The 16,538-nt window shown below is 48.8% G+C and overlaps 2 protein-coding genes across 6 annotated transcripts; one reads left to right on the forward strand and one right to left on the reverse strand.

Moving 5' to 3' along the window:
- Window positions 1-69: 69 nt before the first annotated feature.
- Window positions 70-12,581, forward strand: STAT2 (signal transducer and activator of transcription 2). Of its 5 annotated transcripts, XR_005031215.2 has the most exons (25): window positions 83-246; window positions 1,932-2,085; window positions 2,226-2,379; window positions 2,686-2,781; window positions 2,956-3,045; window positions 3,137-3,212; window positions 3,645-3,730; window positions 3,878-4,026; window positions 6,044-6,202; window positions 6,312-6,404; window positions 6,604-6,663; window positions 7,044-7,064; window positions 7,270-7,363; window positions 7,518-7,565; window positions 7,640-7,723; window positions 7,886-7,984; window positions 8,071-8,206; window positions 8,294-8,346; window positions 8,465-8,559; window positions 9,146-9,282; window positions 9,446-9,628; window positions 9,842-9,899; window positions 10,720-11,012; window positions 11,279-11,530; window positions 12,283-12,581. XR_005031215.2 is itself a non-coding variant. In XM_036917568.2 (24 exons), the coding sequence occupies exons 2-24, from the start codon at window positions 1,955-1,957 to the stop codon at window positions 11,419-11,421; spliced, it is 2,538 nt and encodes an 845-aa protein (XP_036773463.2). In that variant the 5' UTR covers window positions 74-211; window positions 1,932-1,954; the 3' UTR covers window positions 11,422-12,581. The 5 variants fall into 5 exon arrangements, 4 of the variants coding, with proteins under 4 accessions (XP_036773464.2, XP_036773465.2, XP_036773463.2 ...); XM_036917568.2 differs by having other exon boundaries at window positions 74-211; window positions 11,279-12,581; XM_036917567.2 differs by having other exon boundaries at window positions 11,279-12,581.
- An 836-nt stretch (window positions 12,582-13,417) lies between these two features.
- On the reverse strand, window positions 13,418-15,458 carry IL23A (interleukin 23 subunit alpha). Its single transcript, XM_036917572.2, has 4 exons — window positions 14,945-15,458; window positions 14,642-14,743; window positions 13,980-14,126; window positions 13,418-13,873 (listed from the first exon to the last, which is right to left on the reverse strand). The coding sequence occupies exons 1-4, from the start codon at window positions 15,107-15,109 to the stop codon at window positions 13,715-13,717; spliced, it is 573 nt and encodes a 190-aa protein (XP_036773467.2). The 5' UTR covers window positions 15,110-15,458; the 3' UTR covers window positions 13,418-13,714.
- Window positions 15,459-16,538: the final 1,080 nt, after the last annotated feature.

The raw sequence follows: 16,538 nt of genomic DNA on the forward strand, positions 1-16,538 counted from the left end.
CCATGCTCCTTCCCGCCAGTCGCCGGTGCCGGGAGTGTGGCCTCTGCCCTACTCGCCCCGCCCCGGGGTCGGAAAGAGTTGTAGCAGCGCCAATGAGCTCACAGCCTGTGAGAGGAGGCTGCCGAGGGCGGGGCAGCAGGCGCAGCGCCCCCGGAAATCCTAAGCCTGGGACTGAGCCGCTGGAGCAGCGGGTACCTGAAACCGTGGTCAGGTACGGCCCCGCGAGGGCGCGCGTTCCTGGTGGAGGTGCGAGTCCCTCTCTGGGAAGGGCGGCGAGCCCCGTTGGGCCTAGTCTGTGTCCCCAAGTTAAGTAGAGGTTGTCGCCCTCTGCTTCCTAGATTTTCTCCCCCTGTCCAGCTAGTCGCCAACCCTAACGCCCTCCACCTCCCAAAACTTCCCTGCAGCCTCCAAGACCCGAAATATGATTGCTCGTTCCGTGTCTAAGCCAACGCTTTTGGCTACTAGGCTGTTGTTTTTTATCATTCCCCCACCCCCCAAAAAATGTTTAAAGGTAGATAAGATTTAACATCCTTATTTGTTATGTTGGAAATATAAAGTAGAGAAAGGTGAAACGATTTGCGAAAGGTCACCTACAAAACGCGCTTCATTTCAGCAAAGCTTACTGAGCACACAATATGTGCTCGGGAAAGTAAGGGATAGCTGGAGAAAAACTTAAGCATTTACAGCCCTCAAGTATTTGCAGTTCGTTTGCGAAGACCGGGTTTGTTCTTGCTTTGTTTGAGGTTTTAAAGTAAACCTCATGGTTTATTACCACCTGCTCTTTTAACACCATCTGATTAGTTCCTTGAGAACTGCGGCCTCCTCGCTGGTTTTTTATAAGCAATACAGGAAGATAGTTTTTAAAAAATCAAGCACTGTTTAAAGAGGTAAAATGAAAAATAGGAGCCTCTGCTCAGTCCTTTCCTTCCTGTTCCTTATTCCCCGAGCTCATGATTATTCATACTGGTGAAAAAGAATCTCTACCCCAGACATTTTTCTTTGAGTTGTAACAAAATCATGTGACCTTGTTTAGTCCACAGATGGGCGTGTTTTTTTTTTCTGTTAAGGCTCAGGCTGCAAGAATTAAGTTTTGATTTCCTGGACAGCTAGCAGTGGGCGGGGAAAGGTAGAAAGATTCTCCATCTAGCCTGCTTAGTGACAGGCAGAAACCAGTTTTGAATGAAATTTATGGGCTTCTCACAAAGTTGATAAAATTTACATGAAAAACCAGATTGACAGCTCGTAAAAGTGTCACAATCTTAGGAATTGAGTGACCCCTTGGCACAGTATTTAAGCATCTTCTAGAATGGTGCTCCTCCTTCCTCCCATGGAAAGGAGTTCATAAGGTGTATCTTATCTCCAAGATTTCAGTCCCTGATAGAACTTTGAGACCAGCATAGATAATGCTGGAATGAATACTTAAGATCCGCACTGATCTTTTTTTTTTATTAAGGTATCATTGATATACACTCACGCTGCCATCTTTAATCCTCACACTGATCTTTTAATGCATAAACAAATAACAAAGATAAAGAACTAAGTTTATAATAAATTCATTGGGGAGATAGATGAAACAAAGATGGTGGAAATATTAATGTTTTTTGAAGTGTGATTATGGGTACATGGGCAATCCTTCTACTGTATTGTATTCATACTACTTTGGCATATGTTTGAAAATAACATTAAAACAAAAAGGCCCCCATGTTAGAGCTCTTAACTAGTGCTCCATGGAAGAATATGTACCAGATTGATAGTATGGGCTACTTCTGGAGAGAAGGGGAAGGGACCAAGCCCGGGAGTGGAGTCAATGTAGACTTTATTTTCTATATTTCTTCTTATCTGTATAATTAAAAAAATTTTTTAATTGTGATAACAAGCAGTCATAGGGCTATGGATGATTTAGTCCAGCAAAATTTCTAATTGGGAAACAGGTTCCTTCAGACTCATCCCCCAGATGGCTCAGTGGGAGATGCTACAGAATCTTGACAGCCCATTTCAGGATCAGCTGCACCAGCTCTATTCAAATAGCCTTCTGCCAGTGGACATTCGACAGTACTTAGCCATCTGGATTGAAGACCAGAACTGGTGAGGCCTTCAGGAAGCTGAGGGTGGGAAGGATGAGGACAAGGTTTTCTTTTGAGCTGCCAGAATCCTGGAGACACCGAGGGACGGAAGGGGTTGGAAGGCCTCAATAGAGTACTGATCCTTGTCATTTCCGACCCCAGGCAGGAAGCAGCACTGGGCAATGATAACTCCAAGGCCAACATGCTCTTCTTCCATTTCTTGGACCAACTCAACTATGAATGTGGCCGCTGCAGCCAGGACCCTGAATGCCTGTTGCTACAGCACAACTTACGAAAGTTCTATCGGGACATTCAGGTACTTGGAGGAGCCAGGAATGACAAAGTGAGAATGAACGCTGAGGGTAAACGAGTACAGTTTAGGGTATGGAACAGGACCTGGAGGTGCAAAGGGGGACAGACAGAAAGGGAGACTTGGGGGATCACTGGCAGAGTCCAGATGACCCTGTCGTGAAAAGGCTAGGGCTTGGGGTACCGGCGGTGAAAAGGGGAACAGCCAAGGCTCAAGGAGGAAGGGGGTACTGGAGTCACTGGTGGGGAGGGGCTGGGGCATAGGTCACTGAAGGCAGTTGGGTTCAATCCGTCCTGTCTCTTCCCACTGCAGGCCTTTCCACAGGGCCCTACCCAACTGGCTGAGATGATCTTTAATCTCCTTCTGGAAGAAAAAAGAATTCTGATCCAGGCTCAGAGGGCTCAGTTGGTGAGAACAATTTGGTAGTGATGTTGCAAGCTCCTGGGGTAGAGAAGGACAGTGGAAAGGACTCAGGAAATTCGTCTAAGAGCCAAGATCCCCACATCCTGTGGTATAGTTTCAGTCCTGGAGTTCAGAGATAAAAGGTGAGAAATGAAATGTGCTCAGAGTCTCTTATTTCAGGAGCAAGGAGAGCCAGCCCTCAAAGCACCTGTGGAGAGCCAGCAGCATGAGATTGAATCCCGGATCCTAGAATTAAGGGCTATGATGGAGGTTGGTAGATGTGGTGAGAGTCCAGGTGGACAGGGCTCCACCTGCTTCCTCCCACAGAAGCAGCCTCATATGGGTCTCATCCCCTCTACAGAAGCTGGTGAAATCCATCTGCCAACTGAAAGACCAGCAAGACATCTTCTCCTTCCGGTATAAGACCCAGACCCCAGGTAAGAGGCATGCTGAGGGCTGGAAGGAACACAGGTGCCTGCTAGGAGGCCAAGGGTGGAGAGCCAAGGGCAAAGCCAGTAAGCAGTAATCACCTTTGGCTACACCTCACTATCTGTGGTCCTGCTGCCACACAAGGCTGGAAGTACCAGGGTATGTGGCAGAGATCAGGCCAGAGGTGTGACTGAGGGACAGCTAGGGAATGTCAGAGGAGATGCATGGTAAACTGCCTTAGCAGACTGAGTGGACTTCTGACTCAAGCTTGACCATTCAGAATTTGCCCAAGGGCCCAGGGGGCCTTGTGCTTTGCTTGGTTCCTCCTGTTTTCCCTTCAAAAATTCCCCCTCCTGACTCTGGGTGAGGTCCTGGTCAGGAAGGAGCAGGGAGGGGCCCTGGGTCTGACTGCTTGTCTCATGCCTGCTCCTGTCATCCAGTGAGGACACCCTCTTTGGACCCCCGTCAGACCAAACAGCAGCAGCTTCTGCAGGAGACTCTCAATGAACTGGACAAAAGGAGAAAGGTGGGAGTGGGCAGCAGGGAACTAGGGAAAATGAGGCATCTGGGAGCCCTGAGCCCTTAGCCTTGGCTTCTCTGTCTCTTTTTCCTCAGTTACATGGTGGGGAGGGGTGGGAAGAAGTACTCAGCACTCACCTTACGTCTTTACTAGGAGGTCCTGGATGCCACCAAAGCACTGCTTGGCCGACTAACCACCCTGATTGAGCTCCTGCTGCCCAGGTTAGAGGAGTGGAAAGTCCAGCAGAAGAAAGCCTGCATTGGAGCCCCCCTGGACGTTGGGTTGGAACAGCTGGAGAAGTGGTGAGAGGCACTTCCCCACCCTCATTCTTGCCCCAGTCCTACTCCTAGCCACCTCTCTGTGCTTTGTAAATTGTAATGGAATAGGAGCTGCTCTCCTTAGTGTCTGCTCCCCAGAATGATCCTAGCTCCTGGGTCTGACTGCAGCTACACTAGGCTCTTCATTCTCACCACCCAGGGAGCCCAAAGCCAGGCTTTGCTTTGGTGAAAATTATGGATTTGATCCACAATCTGGTTTCTCCTTCCTCTTTAGTCATCCAAGAAATATATTTTCTATTTTTGTTTTGTTTCATTTTAAAATATTTTATTGGAAACCTCTTGACAAAATCAAGTACTTGTATTTCTAGGCAGTTTCTCCCCCACCCCCAGTAAGTTGACAGTTGCTCACACAGGTTAATGCAGGAAAGATGTAGACTCCTAGGATCTGACCAGCACAGATAGAGGATGTCCTTGGTGTCAGCTAAATCCCCAGCAGCCAGGGAGAAGGGGCATGGCTCTTTATACAGCCTGCAGATGTGGAGGGAACGTTATCTAGGCAGCTCAGCTACCTCAACAGCATGTCTGGAGGGTAAATAGCAAGCCTTAGCTCTTCAGTCACCAGGTTGGTGCCCAGTCTCTGATGGGGCACTGCCCCTGACTGGACTTCCAGAGCTCTCATGCTTTATCCAAGGATAATACACCAGTGGCCATCTTAAAACCCCACTGTAGTGCTATGGACCAGCCTGTGAAGATCAGGGGCATGCAGGCTGCTGTGCAAAGCTGGGGCAGGGCGCTGGGGCCCACCGCCTTCCCTTTGGGTAGAGGTATGGCAGCAGCCAGCACACCATAGGGCCCCATGTCTGCTGGCGAGTTCATGCAAAAGAGACCAAGAAATATGTTTTCTTTTTTTTTTTTCTGCAATGAATATAATACAAAGAAAGAGAGAGAGAGAAAAAGGAAATTACCTATTATCTTACTACCCAGACATAGTTTAATATTATTAAACAAAAATTGAATCATAGTCTTCATACTATTTTGATACCTGTTGGATTTTGGGTTTTTTTAACTTAGCAGTATAATATTTACTCATGTTCCTTTAATGGCCGCATTATAGTTCCCTATATGGAGGTAACTTAATTAGTGAACTCCTGTTTGGGGGCACTTAGGTTGTTTTTAATTTCTTGCTATTTTTTCCAGTAAGCTCTTTATTTATATTAATTTTATTGTGATATGGAAAAAAATAACTGTGTCCTTCAATGTACTTGAAAAATAACTTATAAATATTTTCTCATGACAAAATTCATTATAATTCAGACTATTAAAAATGTAGCACAACTATTCAGATAAATTGAAAATAGTGCATAAGGCTTAGTGTACAGGATCAGTATTTAAATTGCAGTTGCAAACGCATCCATCATTATGTGTAGGGGTTGGCAAACTAGACCTATGAATGATTTGCTCTTTTAAACAGTGCTGCAGTAAATGTCCTCATAGCTACATCTTCATTTACATCCCTAATTATTTCTATAATATTAATTCTTAGAAGTGGTATTCCTTGGTTAAAGTGTATACCTTTTCTTGTTTGTGGTGTTATTGTTATTGTTGATCTTTTGTTTCATTGTTTTTAATAGAGCTTTATTGTTTTTTCTGATTATAAATATAATGTATATATCATTTGAGAAAAATTCAGAACAAAAGAGAAAATGAAGTAAAAACCACCTGTCTACATGATTTGGTCATGCAGGGATAACCCATGCATTAATGTGTGTAAGGCACTTAGAATAAATAGTACCTACCAAGCATCATATATGTGAAAGTCAGCTTTATTATGTTAATTAGTCTTTTACCAGTTTTATATGTGCAAGTGGCTTTGGTTTTCACTTCTTGGACCATGAATCATGTTGCATAATCCTGCACATGCTTCCTGAGTTCCTTTTTTGTCTCAGTTGGTTTCTGACTCGCCACGTAAAGGGAGTTCTTAGCTTGTTTGGAGACTCCATGAAGCTCACTGATTCTCTCTCCCTTGAATTCTGTCACCCAGGTTCACAGCTGGAGCAAAGCTGTTGTTTCACCTGCGGCAGCTGCTGAAGGAGCTGAAGGGACTGAGTTGCCTGGTTAGCTATCAGAACGACCCTCTGACCAAAGGGGTGGACCTGCGGAAGGCCCAGGTCACAGAGCTGCTGCAGCGTCTGCTCCACAGGTCTGGAGGCTGGGGAGTGACCTTTTAGAGAGGGCAGAGGAAAGGAACACGGGGACCCATTCTTACAGAGACTGAACTATATATATTCTCTCCGCATCTCTCTCCCCAGTGCCTTTGTGGTAGAAACCCAGCCCTCCATGCCCCAAACTCCCCATCGACCCCTTATCCTCAAGACGGGGAGCAAATTCACTGTCCAAACAAGGTTGGCATTTCAGAGTTCCCCGATCCTTCCTTTTCTAGCCCCAGCTTTGTTCACTTTCTTATTTTACTGACCTTCCCACCCTTGGCCTCCTCTTTTCCCTTCAATCCACCTACTGCTTCTGATCTCTTACCTTTCTCAAACATCTGGTCTATCCAGAAGATTGAGATTGACCACTGTACCCCATCTGCCTCCCTTCCAGGCTGCTGGTTAGACTCCAGGAAGGCAATGAGTCACTGACTGCAGAAGTCTGCATTGACAGGTAGGTTGAGGCAGGTGAAGGGCGGGACCAAGGGGTAGCCAGGGCATGGACTGGTCGGGTGGAGGAGACACACACTTTTCCTAATAGGGCCTTGGGGCTGTGCTCATCCCCCTCCCATTTCTACCTCAGAAATAGTAACTCATCCCCTTGTTGACACTTAACTCTGTGGCATTCAGCTTGTCACATATTCATTTAATTGTCATAGGAATCTCAGAGTTCGGTATTATCAACACACCATTCAAACAATGAAGCCAGCTCAGAGAGATTAGCTAGTGAGCTATAGATTTGGGTTGGAACTCAGATCTGACTGATCCCAAAGGCCAAAGTCCTAACTTCTACACAGATTTGCTTCCCAATGATTTTTTTCTGTTTCTCTCCAGGAATCCTCCTCCATTACAAGGGTAGGTACCTGACCAGGATGCTGGAAACATCCGTGCAGAGCTTGACCTGCATGACCACAAAGGGACCCAGACTGGGAGGAGGTTGATTTGGGTGTTCGGGCAGAGGGAGAAGGGTGGTCTGACATGAACTAGACTTTGTTTTCCTGCTGAGTTTTTAGAATAACTCTGCTCCTGTCCTCTGTATATCTTTGCCCTCCTGGTATAGCTTCCGGAAGTTCAACATTCTGACCTCAAACCAGAAAACTTTAACCCCCGAGAAGGGGCAGAGTCAGGGCTTAATTTGGGACTTCGGCTACCTGGTAAGAAGCTTAAGCTTCTAGTCCAATGGAACAGGCCAGGGGAGGTTCCCAGGCCTTGGGAACTTGAGGGCAAGATGGGTTCTCACTCTGGGGTCCTTAAGTGGACCTTGGGGACCCTACTGTGGCATTGTGTCTCTTTCCCATCCATTTGCAGACTCTGGTGGAGCAACGTTCAGGTGGTTCAGGAAAGGGCAGCAATAAGGTGAGCCTGGACAGAAGGCAGGGGCAGGAGGGACTTGCCAAAGGGCTCTCTGACCCGTGTCTTCTGCTGTGCAGGGACTGCTGGGGGTGACAGAGGAACTGCACATTATCAGCTTCACAGTCAAATACACCTACCAGGGTCTGAAGCAGGAGCTGAAAGTGAGTGACAGTGGAGAGCAGGGAGACGTGCAGCAGATGATGGAGAAGGCATAAAGGGGTTAAGCAGAAGCCTCCGAGGGTGGGGTATTACCTCTTGCCCCTACCAGATGTCTGCAGCTAGAAACTCCGCATCCCACCTTGTGACTCCTGTCTCTTCCCCAGGTGGACGCCCTCCCTGTGGTGATTATTTCTAATATGAACCAACTCTCAGTTGCCTGGGCCTCAGTTCTGTGGTTCAATTTGCTCAGCTCCAACCCCCAGGTAGGAGGTGGGGCCAACAAGTGAAGGTGGTGGGAGGGGTGTGAGACCACTGCCTCTGAGCCCCTATACTCCTCTGTCTCTTGCAGAACCAGCAGTTCTTCTCCAGCCCCCCCAGGGCCCCCTGGAGCTTGCTGGGCCCTGCTCTTAGTTGGCAGTTCTCCTCCCACATTGGCCGAGGCCTTGACACAGACCAGCTGAGCATGCTGAGAGACAAGCTATTTGGTACAGACCTTTTCTCTCAGCCTTTCCCCACCTTAGTCTCCCTGGCCCTACCTCCTTCCATCATCTGAACTGTCTGTGTGTCCACAGGGCAGAACTCTGGGACTGAGGACGCACTGCTGTCCTGGTCCAACTTCACTAAGGTAACTCCTGCATCCTGTGCTGCTGGATCTAGCCTCCAGTGCAAACAGCAGCCCTTCCCCTCGGGTGGGGATTGGGGAGGGCACTTCCAGATCACTTGGCTTTCTATTTCTCCTGCAGCAAGAGAGTCCCCCTGGCAGGCTGCCATTCTGGACATGGCTGGACAAGATTCTGGACCTGGTGCATGACCACCTGAAGGATCTTTGGAATGATGGGTGAGGCCTTGGTCAGCCTCCCCCAGCCCCACCCCACCCCCACCGACTGCTCCCCCAGGCCCAGCTGCCTTTCTGGGCTTGAGAGTGGATCTGTGCACCCTCATGTGGCAAAGCGGGAAACAGAACAAGAGCTGGAGCAAGGTCGCACTCCTCACATTAGCGGTAATAGTCCTAGCCAGCATTTGTTAAGCAGCTGCTGTGTTTCAGAGCCTTTGTGGGTTTTCTCATGTAATTCCTACAGCCACCCTGATGGATGGGTGTTCACTCTCAAGTGAGGAAACTAAGGCTCAGAGAGGTTAAAGAACTTCCCCGAGGGGCACAGTTGGGATTCGATCCCAGGCCCATCTGACCTGTGCATGTTCCACCACTGCTAGCCCATGTGTACAGCACTGTACCTTTTCATTTCTGTCACCTTACTGAATCCTCATGCCTCTTCCAGCCCTGGGAGGTAGCTACTGTCAGTAAAGTGAAGCGATCTGTAAGGAGCAGAACCAGGACCAGAAGCTGGTGCTCTCCACATGCAAGGGGGCCTAGGGGCCAAGGGGCAGGAGGGCCGGAGGGCCTCATAGCTGCTTTCTGTGCTTAGACGCATCATGGGCTTTGTTAGCCGGAGCCAGGAGCGTCGGCTGCTGAAGAAGACCATCTCTGGCACCTTCCTGCTGCGCTTCAGCGAAACATTGGAAGGGGGCATTACCTGTTCCTGGGTGGAACACCAGGATGATGGTCAGCTGCTCCACCCTGTTCCCATAGCCTCCCCTTTCTGCCCTTGGCTTCCCTGGCTCCATTCTGAACCCCTCAGCTGCTTTGGTGCTGGACAGCCAGGGTGGGGAGCCCTTAGGCCCAGCCTCTTCCCTCAGACCTGCCTGTTCCTACATCCACTCTCCAGATAAGGTGCTCATCTACTCTGTGCAGCCCTTCACCAAGGAGGTGTTGCAGTCACTCCCGCTGACCAAAATCATTTGCCACTACCAGCTACTCACTGAGGAGAACATACCTGAGAACCCACTGGTCTTCCTCTACCCCCGAACCCCCCGGGATGAGGCTTTTGGGCACTACTGCCAAGAGAAAGGTGAGAGTCATTGACACCTTCACTGCTAGAATCTGGGTATTCTAAGGCACCCACAAATCCAGCTCCTTCCAAACATGGGAACGCTGATACCCAGGGAGGGACACTTCCAGTCAGCAGAGAGACATGAGAGTCGGGATGAGGGGACTGCACTCAGGGACCCTGAGGCTGTGTGTCCACTCCTGTGTGCCCACGTCCTGTGTCTGCCTTCCACAGTGAATCTCCAGGAACGAAGGAAATACCTAAAGCATAAGCTCATTGTGGTCTCTAACAGGTGAGATACGAACTCTCCCTAACCCTCCTTGGCTGATGCAGTGAGGCAGATTCGCCCACTTTGCCTCATTTCACCTCTCTGGCCTTCTCTCCTCCTGACCCACATGTGCAGCCCTCGAGGTGTTTTCCTGCTCTTCTAGTCTCTGCTCTATTTCTGCTGCCATACCTAGTTTGTCTTCCCAGGGGTTCCCAGATAATAACAGTCAAATCATTATCATATTATTAACATTACTGATGTTCATGGGCATGTACTTACTGCTAAGCATGGTGCTAGATTTTTGTGGAACTTTTTTTTTCATTTAATCTTTGTAAGAACCCATCCAAGAAAATAACAGCCATATTTAATGAAACTTTTTTACATGTCAGGCACTGAGCTAAATGCTTTGTTCATTTTCTCATTTATTTAATCTTCATACTAGTCCTGTGAGGCAGACACTGTTACTACTGTTTTCAGCTGAGAAAACTGAGGTTTAGTGCAGGGAAGTAGTGCCTAAGGTACGTGGCTAATAAATGATCCAGGCCTCCGATGCCAAAGCCCTGCTTTTAACCATCCTACTTCCTCTCAAGTATTTTTAGGTATTGTTATTCCCATTTTAAACTGAGGCAGATAAACCTGAGGCTCAAGGAGGTTAAGTAACTTGATTAAGGTCATCCAGCTAGTAAGTGGTAGGATTCAAATTCGGGCAAGCCAGACTCCAAAGCCCAGGCTCTTAAGCCCCCTGTTCTGTTACCTGCTTAGTGTAGAGGGACCTGCTTGCTCTGTCTTTCCCCACTTCCCCTAACAGCTGAGCCTTGCCCCTTGTCTGTGGTGCGGTGTCCAGACAGGTGGATGAGCTGCAACAGCCCCTGGAGCTTAAGCTGGAGCCAGAAGTGGGGTTATCAGAGCCGGAGCCGGGGCTGGAGTTGGAGCCACTGCTAGAGGCAGGGCTGGATCTGGGGCCAGCGCTGGAGCCCCTGCCGGACCCCACACTAGGTGTGGCATCACAGAGAGTAGCCAAGCCAGATCTGGGACCAGAATTGAAGCTGGAGCCTGTTTTAGGGCCTATAGCACAGCCAGAGCCAGAGCCAGATTTGCCCCATGATCTGAGACACTTGAACACTGAAGAAATGGAAAGTAAGTGATGAGATGGGGCTAGGGAAGAGGGGTTGTAATCCCTTTCCCAGCTCCCCTCCCTCACCCATGACAGAGAAGCTCCTCACTGGAGAGCAGTTCATTCCCTAGTGATCGTTGCATTAGGAAATGTACACACCTCCCCCTGCCTGCCTCAGTGCTCCCTCAGGCCCCATCCAGGGTCTATTGTTGTCCTCCCTCATTGGCTTTGCTGGGTTGGGAATTCCTTGCCTAAGATCAGAGCCTGACTTCTTCCTCTGGTTACCTAGTCTTCAGAAACAGTATGAAGATTGAAGAAATCATGACAAATGGTGACCCACTGTTGGCTGGCCAGAACACTATGGAGGAGGCTTACGTCTTCCACCCGAGCCATTTCTACACAGATGGGCCCTTGATTCCTTCTGACTACTAAGAACTACATACCCTTTGTTCTTTCCATAATTTTGTGGCCCTCTTTCCCCCCACCTAAGGATGTTGCTTGCCAAGGATGGGAAATTGTGCACGGGCCCTTTCTAAACCAGGTTAATTCTGATTTGGGGTGGGAGGTGAAAGCATGTTGTGGGTACCAGTGAATCAGCACAGCTGTTGGCCATGGCTCTAACTAGGATGCTGGGGGCTGCTTCTCTGTTAGAGATGCAGACTTCTGGGGCAGGCCAGGGCAGTTAGGGGGTACTTGGAGGTCTCAGGGCCATGGCTTCTTCCTGGTATGGAAGGATTTCAACATTTTAATAGCTGGTATGGCTAACCTCATGCCCACTGGCATTCGCCCTCAGCAGGGAATGGGACATGTGATAGGACTCCATTTCACTCTCTGGTGTCTAGGACACCCTTTTCCTTTCTTCTTCCCCTCACTCCTCAACCCCTAAATTTCTTCTTTCCCTGCAGGGACTGAGAGCTTTCTGCCTCAGCCCCATGTGAGACTCCCTTCTGAGGAAGGGAATAGGAGGTAGACCCATCTCCTCCAGACTTTTCTTGCCAGTCTCCTCCCTTGACCCCCAAGCTGGCCACACCCATTTCAACCCTACAGTGATCCTGCAAATCTAATTTGCCTGTAAAGCCTTGCACAATAATTTATTCTGCCTTGTCTCTATTTCTCCAGTGCTTAGGAGACACATCAGTCCTGCAGGCCACAGATGTTTGGGTTGCTGGAATTTAGGAATTGTTCTGTATAGTATAGACAAGATTTGATATTTTTACAGAGGAGAAGCCCTGGGTCTTAGATATTTCTCTAGATATTTCTCTATGAGGATATCATTTCCTTTCTTTTGTACAGTGTATCATATACCTAAAAACAGTACTTCTATCCCTTGGGCATGGACCTGGGTAAAGACTACGTTCCTGGAACTTAGAACCTTGAAGGTTTACCATGGGACTCCAGACAACCTCCTACCTTAGCTGTTCCCAGGGAACCCCAGGACAACTGCTGTTGCTGTAACTTGTGCTCCTAGTATAATTTGAAATGCAAACGAAAGTGCTGCCCTGTACATGTGGCTGTTTCTTGCCTGGAACAGCCCCATTCAGAAAGGCCCTTCTGAGTACAAGTGGCTAATAAACTTTGTGCTGACCTGGAAATGCTTCCTCTCTGAACTTTGTTACTTCTCTGCTCACAAAGTCTCCAATGTCCTTGAAGACACCAGCAGGCCATGTAAGATCAAGGCCAGCAAACCATGACCTATCTTTCCATTACCTACCCCCTGCACCGCCGAATGCCCCTCATCTTACTTCTTACATGTTTAGAGCAGCTTTTCCTATTCCTCAGATTCTCACAGCTGGTCTGTGAGCTATGAGTTGGGGGAGAAGTATATAACTTAACCCATTGTCACTCAGCTGTGGCAATGGGTGGCAAAAGCCACAATACAAACCTGGGTCTGTGTGACTCAAAAGCCCATGCCTTGTGCTGTGACTGGAGAAAGGAGAAGGAAATAATCACCAACCTCTTCCCCTCCTCTCTCTTTCAGAGGTATTTTAGCTCCCCTTGGGTAATCAAACCCTCTGAAGGAACCCAGAGATGTCAAGGGAGGATACCATTAATTTGGAGGGTTTACCTTCATCTTCCTGGAATGCCCTTTCTCCTCTGACAGAGACCGGGGCTTCTGTCTTTGGCCAAATACACTCTTGGCCAAGACAGCAGGGAAGGAAGCAGCAGATCAGCAAGAGAGGGGCCACACTTTCAGGTGCTGCTTCCTAATCTCAACCCCTTGTAATTCCATTCAGTTTGTTTAGCCATACAGGAATTAAGACCAAAAAGATCCCAGTTACTCTATATCCCAGGAAGTCATAAGGAATTAAATATCTTGTCTCCACTGTAGCCAAAAGAGTAGAAGGATGCTCATTGTAGCCCCTAGGCCCTATTTTTCCATTCTGTTTCTTTTTCCCAACCAAACCTAGAAATTAGACCCAGATGTCCACATATATAAGTCTTTATTAAAAAATGCATAATTCAGTATAAATATAATAAATAATCCTCTCCAAACTGCTGCCATGAGGATAAATAATCCCAAATTTGCTCTTTAAATTTAGATAATGAATACTCGACCTTTTCCTAGGTCAGTATCATAAGTCAGTCAGTACTGGTAATTTTTCAACATATGCAAGTCCCATTAGAATTAATGAGCCCACTTGTCTCACAGGTGCCTGGACTGATAGATGGCACCTTGGCATTGCTGAGCCATGGAGATGTGGGTGCCACCCTGAAGCTGTCAGCCTTAGGGGCTCAGAGTTGCTCCATGGGCAAAGACCCGGGTGGCTGCAGCTATAAAGGCCTGCAGGCTGCGAAGGATCTTGAGGCGGAGAAGGAGGCGCTGCCACGGCTGGCTGGCACTGGGACTTGAAGTCCGCTCAGTCTCCCAGTGGTGACCCTCTGGCTGAGAGGACACAGGACACAATCAGAAAGGACTCTAGATCCTTCATGCCCCAGACCCTATCTCTTGACACCTGCCAGCCCCCATCCTCCAGGCCCCAAGTTCATACCTGCAAGAGTTGCCTGAGGCCTAGTAAGGAGGCGTGAAGCTGGCCTACTGGGCCATCAGGGAGTAGAGCAGGCTCCCCTGTGAAAATGTCTGAGCCCAGCAACCTCTCGTAAAAGACCAGGCCCTGGTGGATCCTTTGCAAGCAGGACTTGGGAGAAAAGAAAGTGATGAAAGTAAACGGATATCCTTTTCCTACTACACTCACCGAAGTCTAACCCAGTTCTTGTCATTCTTAGACACTGCCATGGTCTGAATGTTTGTGTCCACACAGAATTCATATGTTGAGATCCTGACCCCCACTGTGGTGATGGTATCAGGAGTTGGGACCTTGGGGAGGTGACTGGGTCATTAGGGTGGAGTCCTCTCAATGACATTAGTGTTCTTATAAAAGAGACCCACAGAGCTCCCTAGCCCCTTCCACCTTGTGAGAAGACCAGAAGTCTGCGACCTGGGAAAGGGCCCTCACGCAACCTGAACTTGGACTTCCAGCTGCTGGAACAGTGAGAAACAAGCTTCTGTTGCTTATAACCATAGACCAAATCTATAGTATGCTGTCATAGCAGGCCAAACATTCAAGGACAGGTAGAATTTTTACCAGTTCCCCATGGTGCCCAGCTGTGTCCCCAGTCCCCTCTTCCTTGTGGCTCAGCTTCATCATGGTACCTGGCTGTTCTCCCTGAGTCCTTGGGGATCACAGCCATCTGCACACTGGATATGGGGGGCCTCATTTGTAGTCTCATCATCTCCCTCTTCTCTTGGTAGTTCCTGGATTGGAGGAGCGGGTAGGAAGAGTGAAGGAATAAGACAAGTACTGTGAACCCCACCTGGACTCAGACCCCTGACTCTCCCACCACCACCGTCTCATCTCTGATGGCCTTCAGCCCTCCAGCTTCCCCCCAAGAGCAGTCTCCCTGCAGCTTTGGAGAGCAGGGACAGGCTCTTCTGTGGACCCAGGGCGTCACTCACCACGTGTCCCATTGGTGGGTGTGCACTCCAGGCCAGTATGCAGAGCTTCTGGGAGAGCTGCTGGCACTGATCCCAGGCGGGGCGGCTATGCTCAGGCACAGTCTGGCCCTGCATGGGGCAGACCAGCAGCGCCAGCAGCAGGGCTCTACTCCCCAGGATCCCCATGGCTTCTTACCAGTCGGCTTTGTGCTGCACAGGGCCCTGTGTGATCCCTGCCCACTTCCCCTCGCTCCGAGCCTGCTCTTCTCTGTCCTGGGCCTCTCTGTTCACTGGGTCTCTGAGCTGCTTCCTGTTGTTTTCCTCCCCGTGTCTGGGAGTCTCTCTTTAAGGTCCCTGCATTTTAAGACCCGCCCTTTCTACTAGCAGGTGACTCACAGCAGGTGGGATTTCCCTCCCTGCAACATCCCCCGCCCTGGAGAGCCCAGGTATGCAGCCTCAGTTCCAGGGGAAATGAGTCGTGGTTGCTGTGGCTGGAGGCCTGGGATGGGATGTCTGTGTAATGCTCTTCAGGAATTGAAATGGCTGTGGAGAGGAGTGGGGGTAGGAGTAACGAATATTTAAATGAATTTAGTCTCAAGTTCCTTACTGTTTAACCTTTCCCCCATTTTTTTGCCTCTCAAAGCTACACCCCAGCCCCTTCCTAATTTCCTTATCTCTTCCTGCCTGAGGAAAAAACAAAATAGAAGCATTCGTTTATCTCACAAAAGGATGTAAGTTCAGTTTGGAATGAAGTTTGGTTCTCCCCTCGTGTCCTCACTCAAAAATAAGGGGGCTTCTTTTTCTCCTCTGGGCAGTGTTATTTTCACTGGGAGAGAATGGATGCCACTTAGGCCTTGCTGTGGGGGCCAGGAGGGCTCTTGGAGGCAAAGAAAGTTGTTGCTAAGAACCATCTGATTCCTCAACCTCAGTGGTCCTAAGTTTCAGTTTCTGTGCGGTTCAAGTGATGGTTCTTTTGGGACACCAGTGTAAGCAAGGACTTGGAGTCCGGTTTAGATATTCCAGCCCCAAACCACTACCCGAAGGCTAGGAAGTCCAGGAGTTCTGGGTAGTTGGGAGGTGTACAGAGTCAATGACGAAGGCTGGTCCTTCAGCCCGTTGCATCCACTGGTAAACTCCACTGACACTGATTTCATCATCCTCCCTGATGCAACATCCAGTGAGACGGCTGAGGGTGAGGTTGGGCGTGGGAGTGCAGGGTGGTCTGGACCGGGACTGCCCCAACCCCAGTGGAGGGTCCCAGAACAATTTAGACGTCAGAATGAGGCCTTGGATGACCACATAGATGGCTCCAAAAGCCTCCCCAAAGAGCTCTCCCCTTCAGCTCTGATAAATTTATTCTTCATAAAGGTCTCCCTGCATTCAGAACTCTTCAAAACTGCCCAATGAAACCTGTGATTCAGATATTATGACTGATAAATTATTTTGGATAAAACATTTCCAGCATCAGAGAGGTTATCTCAGTTTAAGTGAGACATGTTTGCCTCTCCCTACATTCATTCGATCTGAGTAAGGAAACCAGTGTATTTTGGGGGTGGAGTTCACTTCACTGGTGTATAATGTCTCCTAAGCTCTTCCTACCTCTGGTCCCCATTCT

Source organism: Manis pentadactyla, chromosome 9 (assembly GCF_030020395.1).
Source record: "Manis pentadactyla isolate mManPen7 chromosome 9, mManPen7.hap1, whole genome shotgun sequence".
Taxonomy (NCBI): domain Eukaryota; kingdom Metazoa; phylum Chordata; class Mammalia; order Pholidota; family Manidae; genus Manis; species Manis pentadactyla.

Bases quoted from the DNA above. Each gene is read 5' to 3' on its own strand.
- STAT2 (XM_036917567.2), top strand. From the start codon at position 93: ATGAGCTCACAGCCTGTGAGAGGAGGCTGCCGAGGGCGGGGCAGCAGG. The intron at 6,664-7,043 runs GTAGGTTGAGGC...GTTTCTCTCCAG, and splicing joins GCAGAAGTCTGCATTGACAG to GAATCCTCCTCCATTACAAG. The intron at 8,560-9,145 runs GTGAGGCCTTGG...TTCTGTGCTTAG, and splicing joins AAGGATCTTTGGAATGATGG to ACGCATCATGGGCTTTGTTA.
- IL23A (XM_036917572.2), bottom strand. From the start codon at position 15,109: ATGGGGATCCTGGGGAGTAGAGCCCTGCTGCTGGCGCTGCTGGTCTGC. The intron at 14,127-14,641 runs GTACCATGATGA...TTTTCTCCCAAG, and splicing joins GACTCAGGGAGAACAGCCAG to TCCTGCTTGCAAAGGATCCA. The intron at 13,874-13,979 runs GTATGAACTTGG...GTGTCCTCTCAG, and splicing joins GCCTCAGGCAACTCTTGCAG to CCAGAGGGTCACCACTGGGA.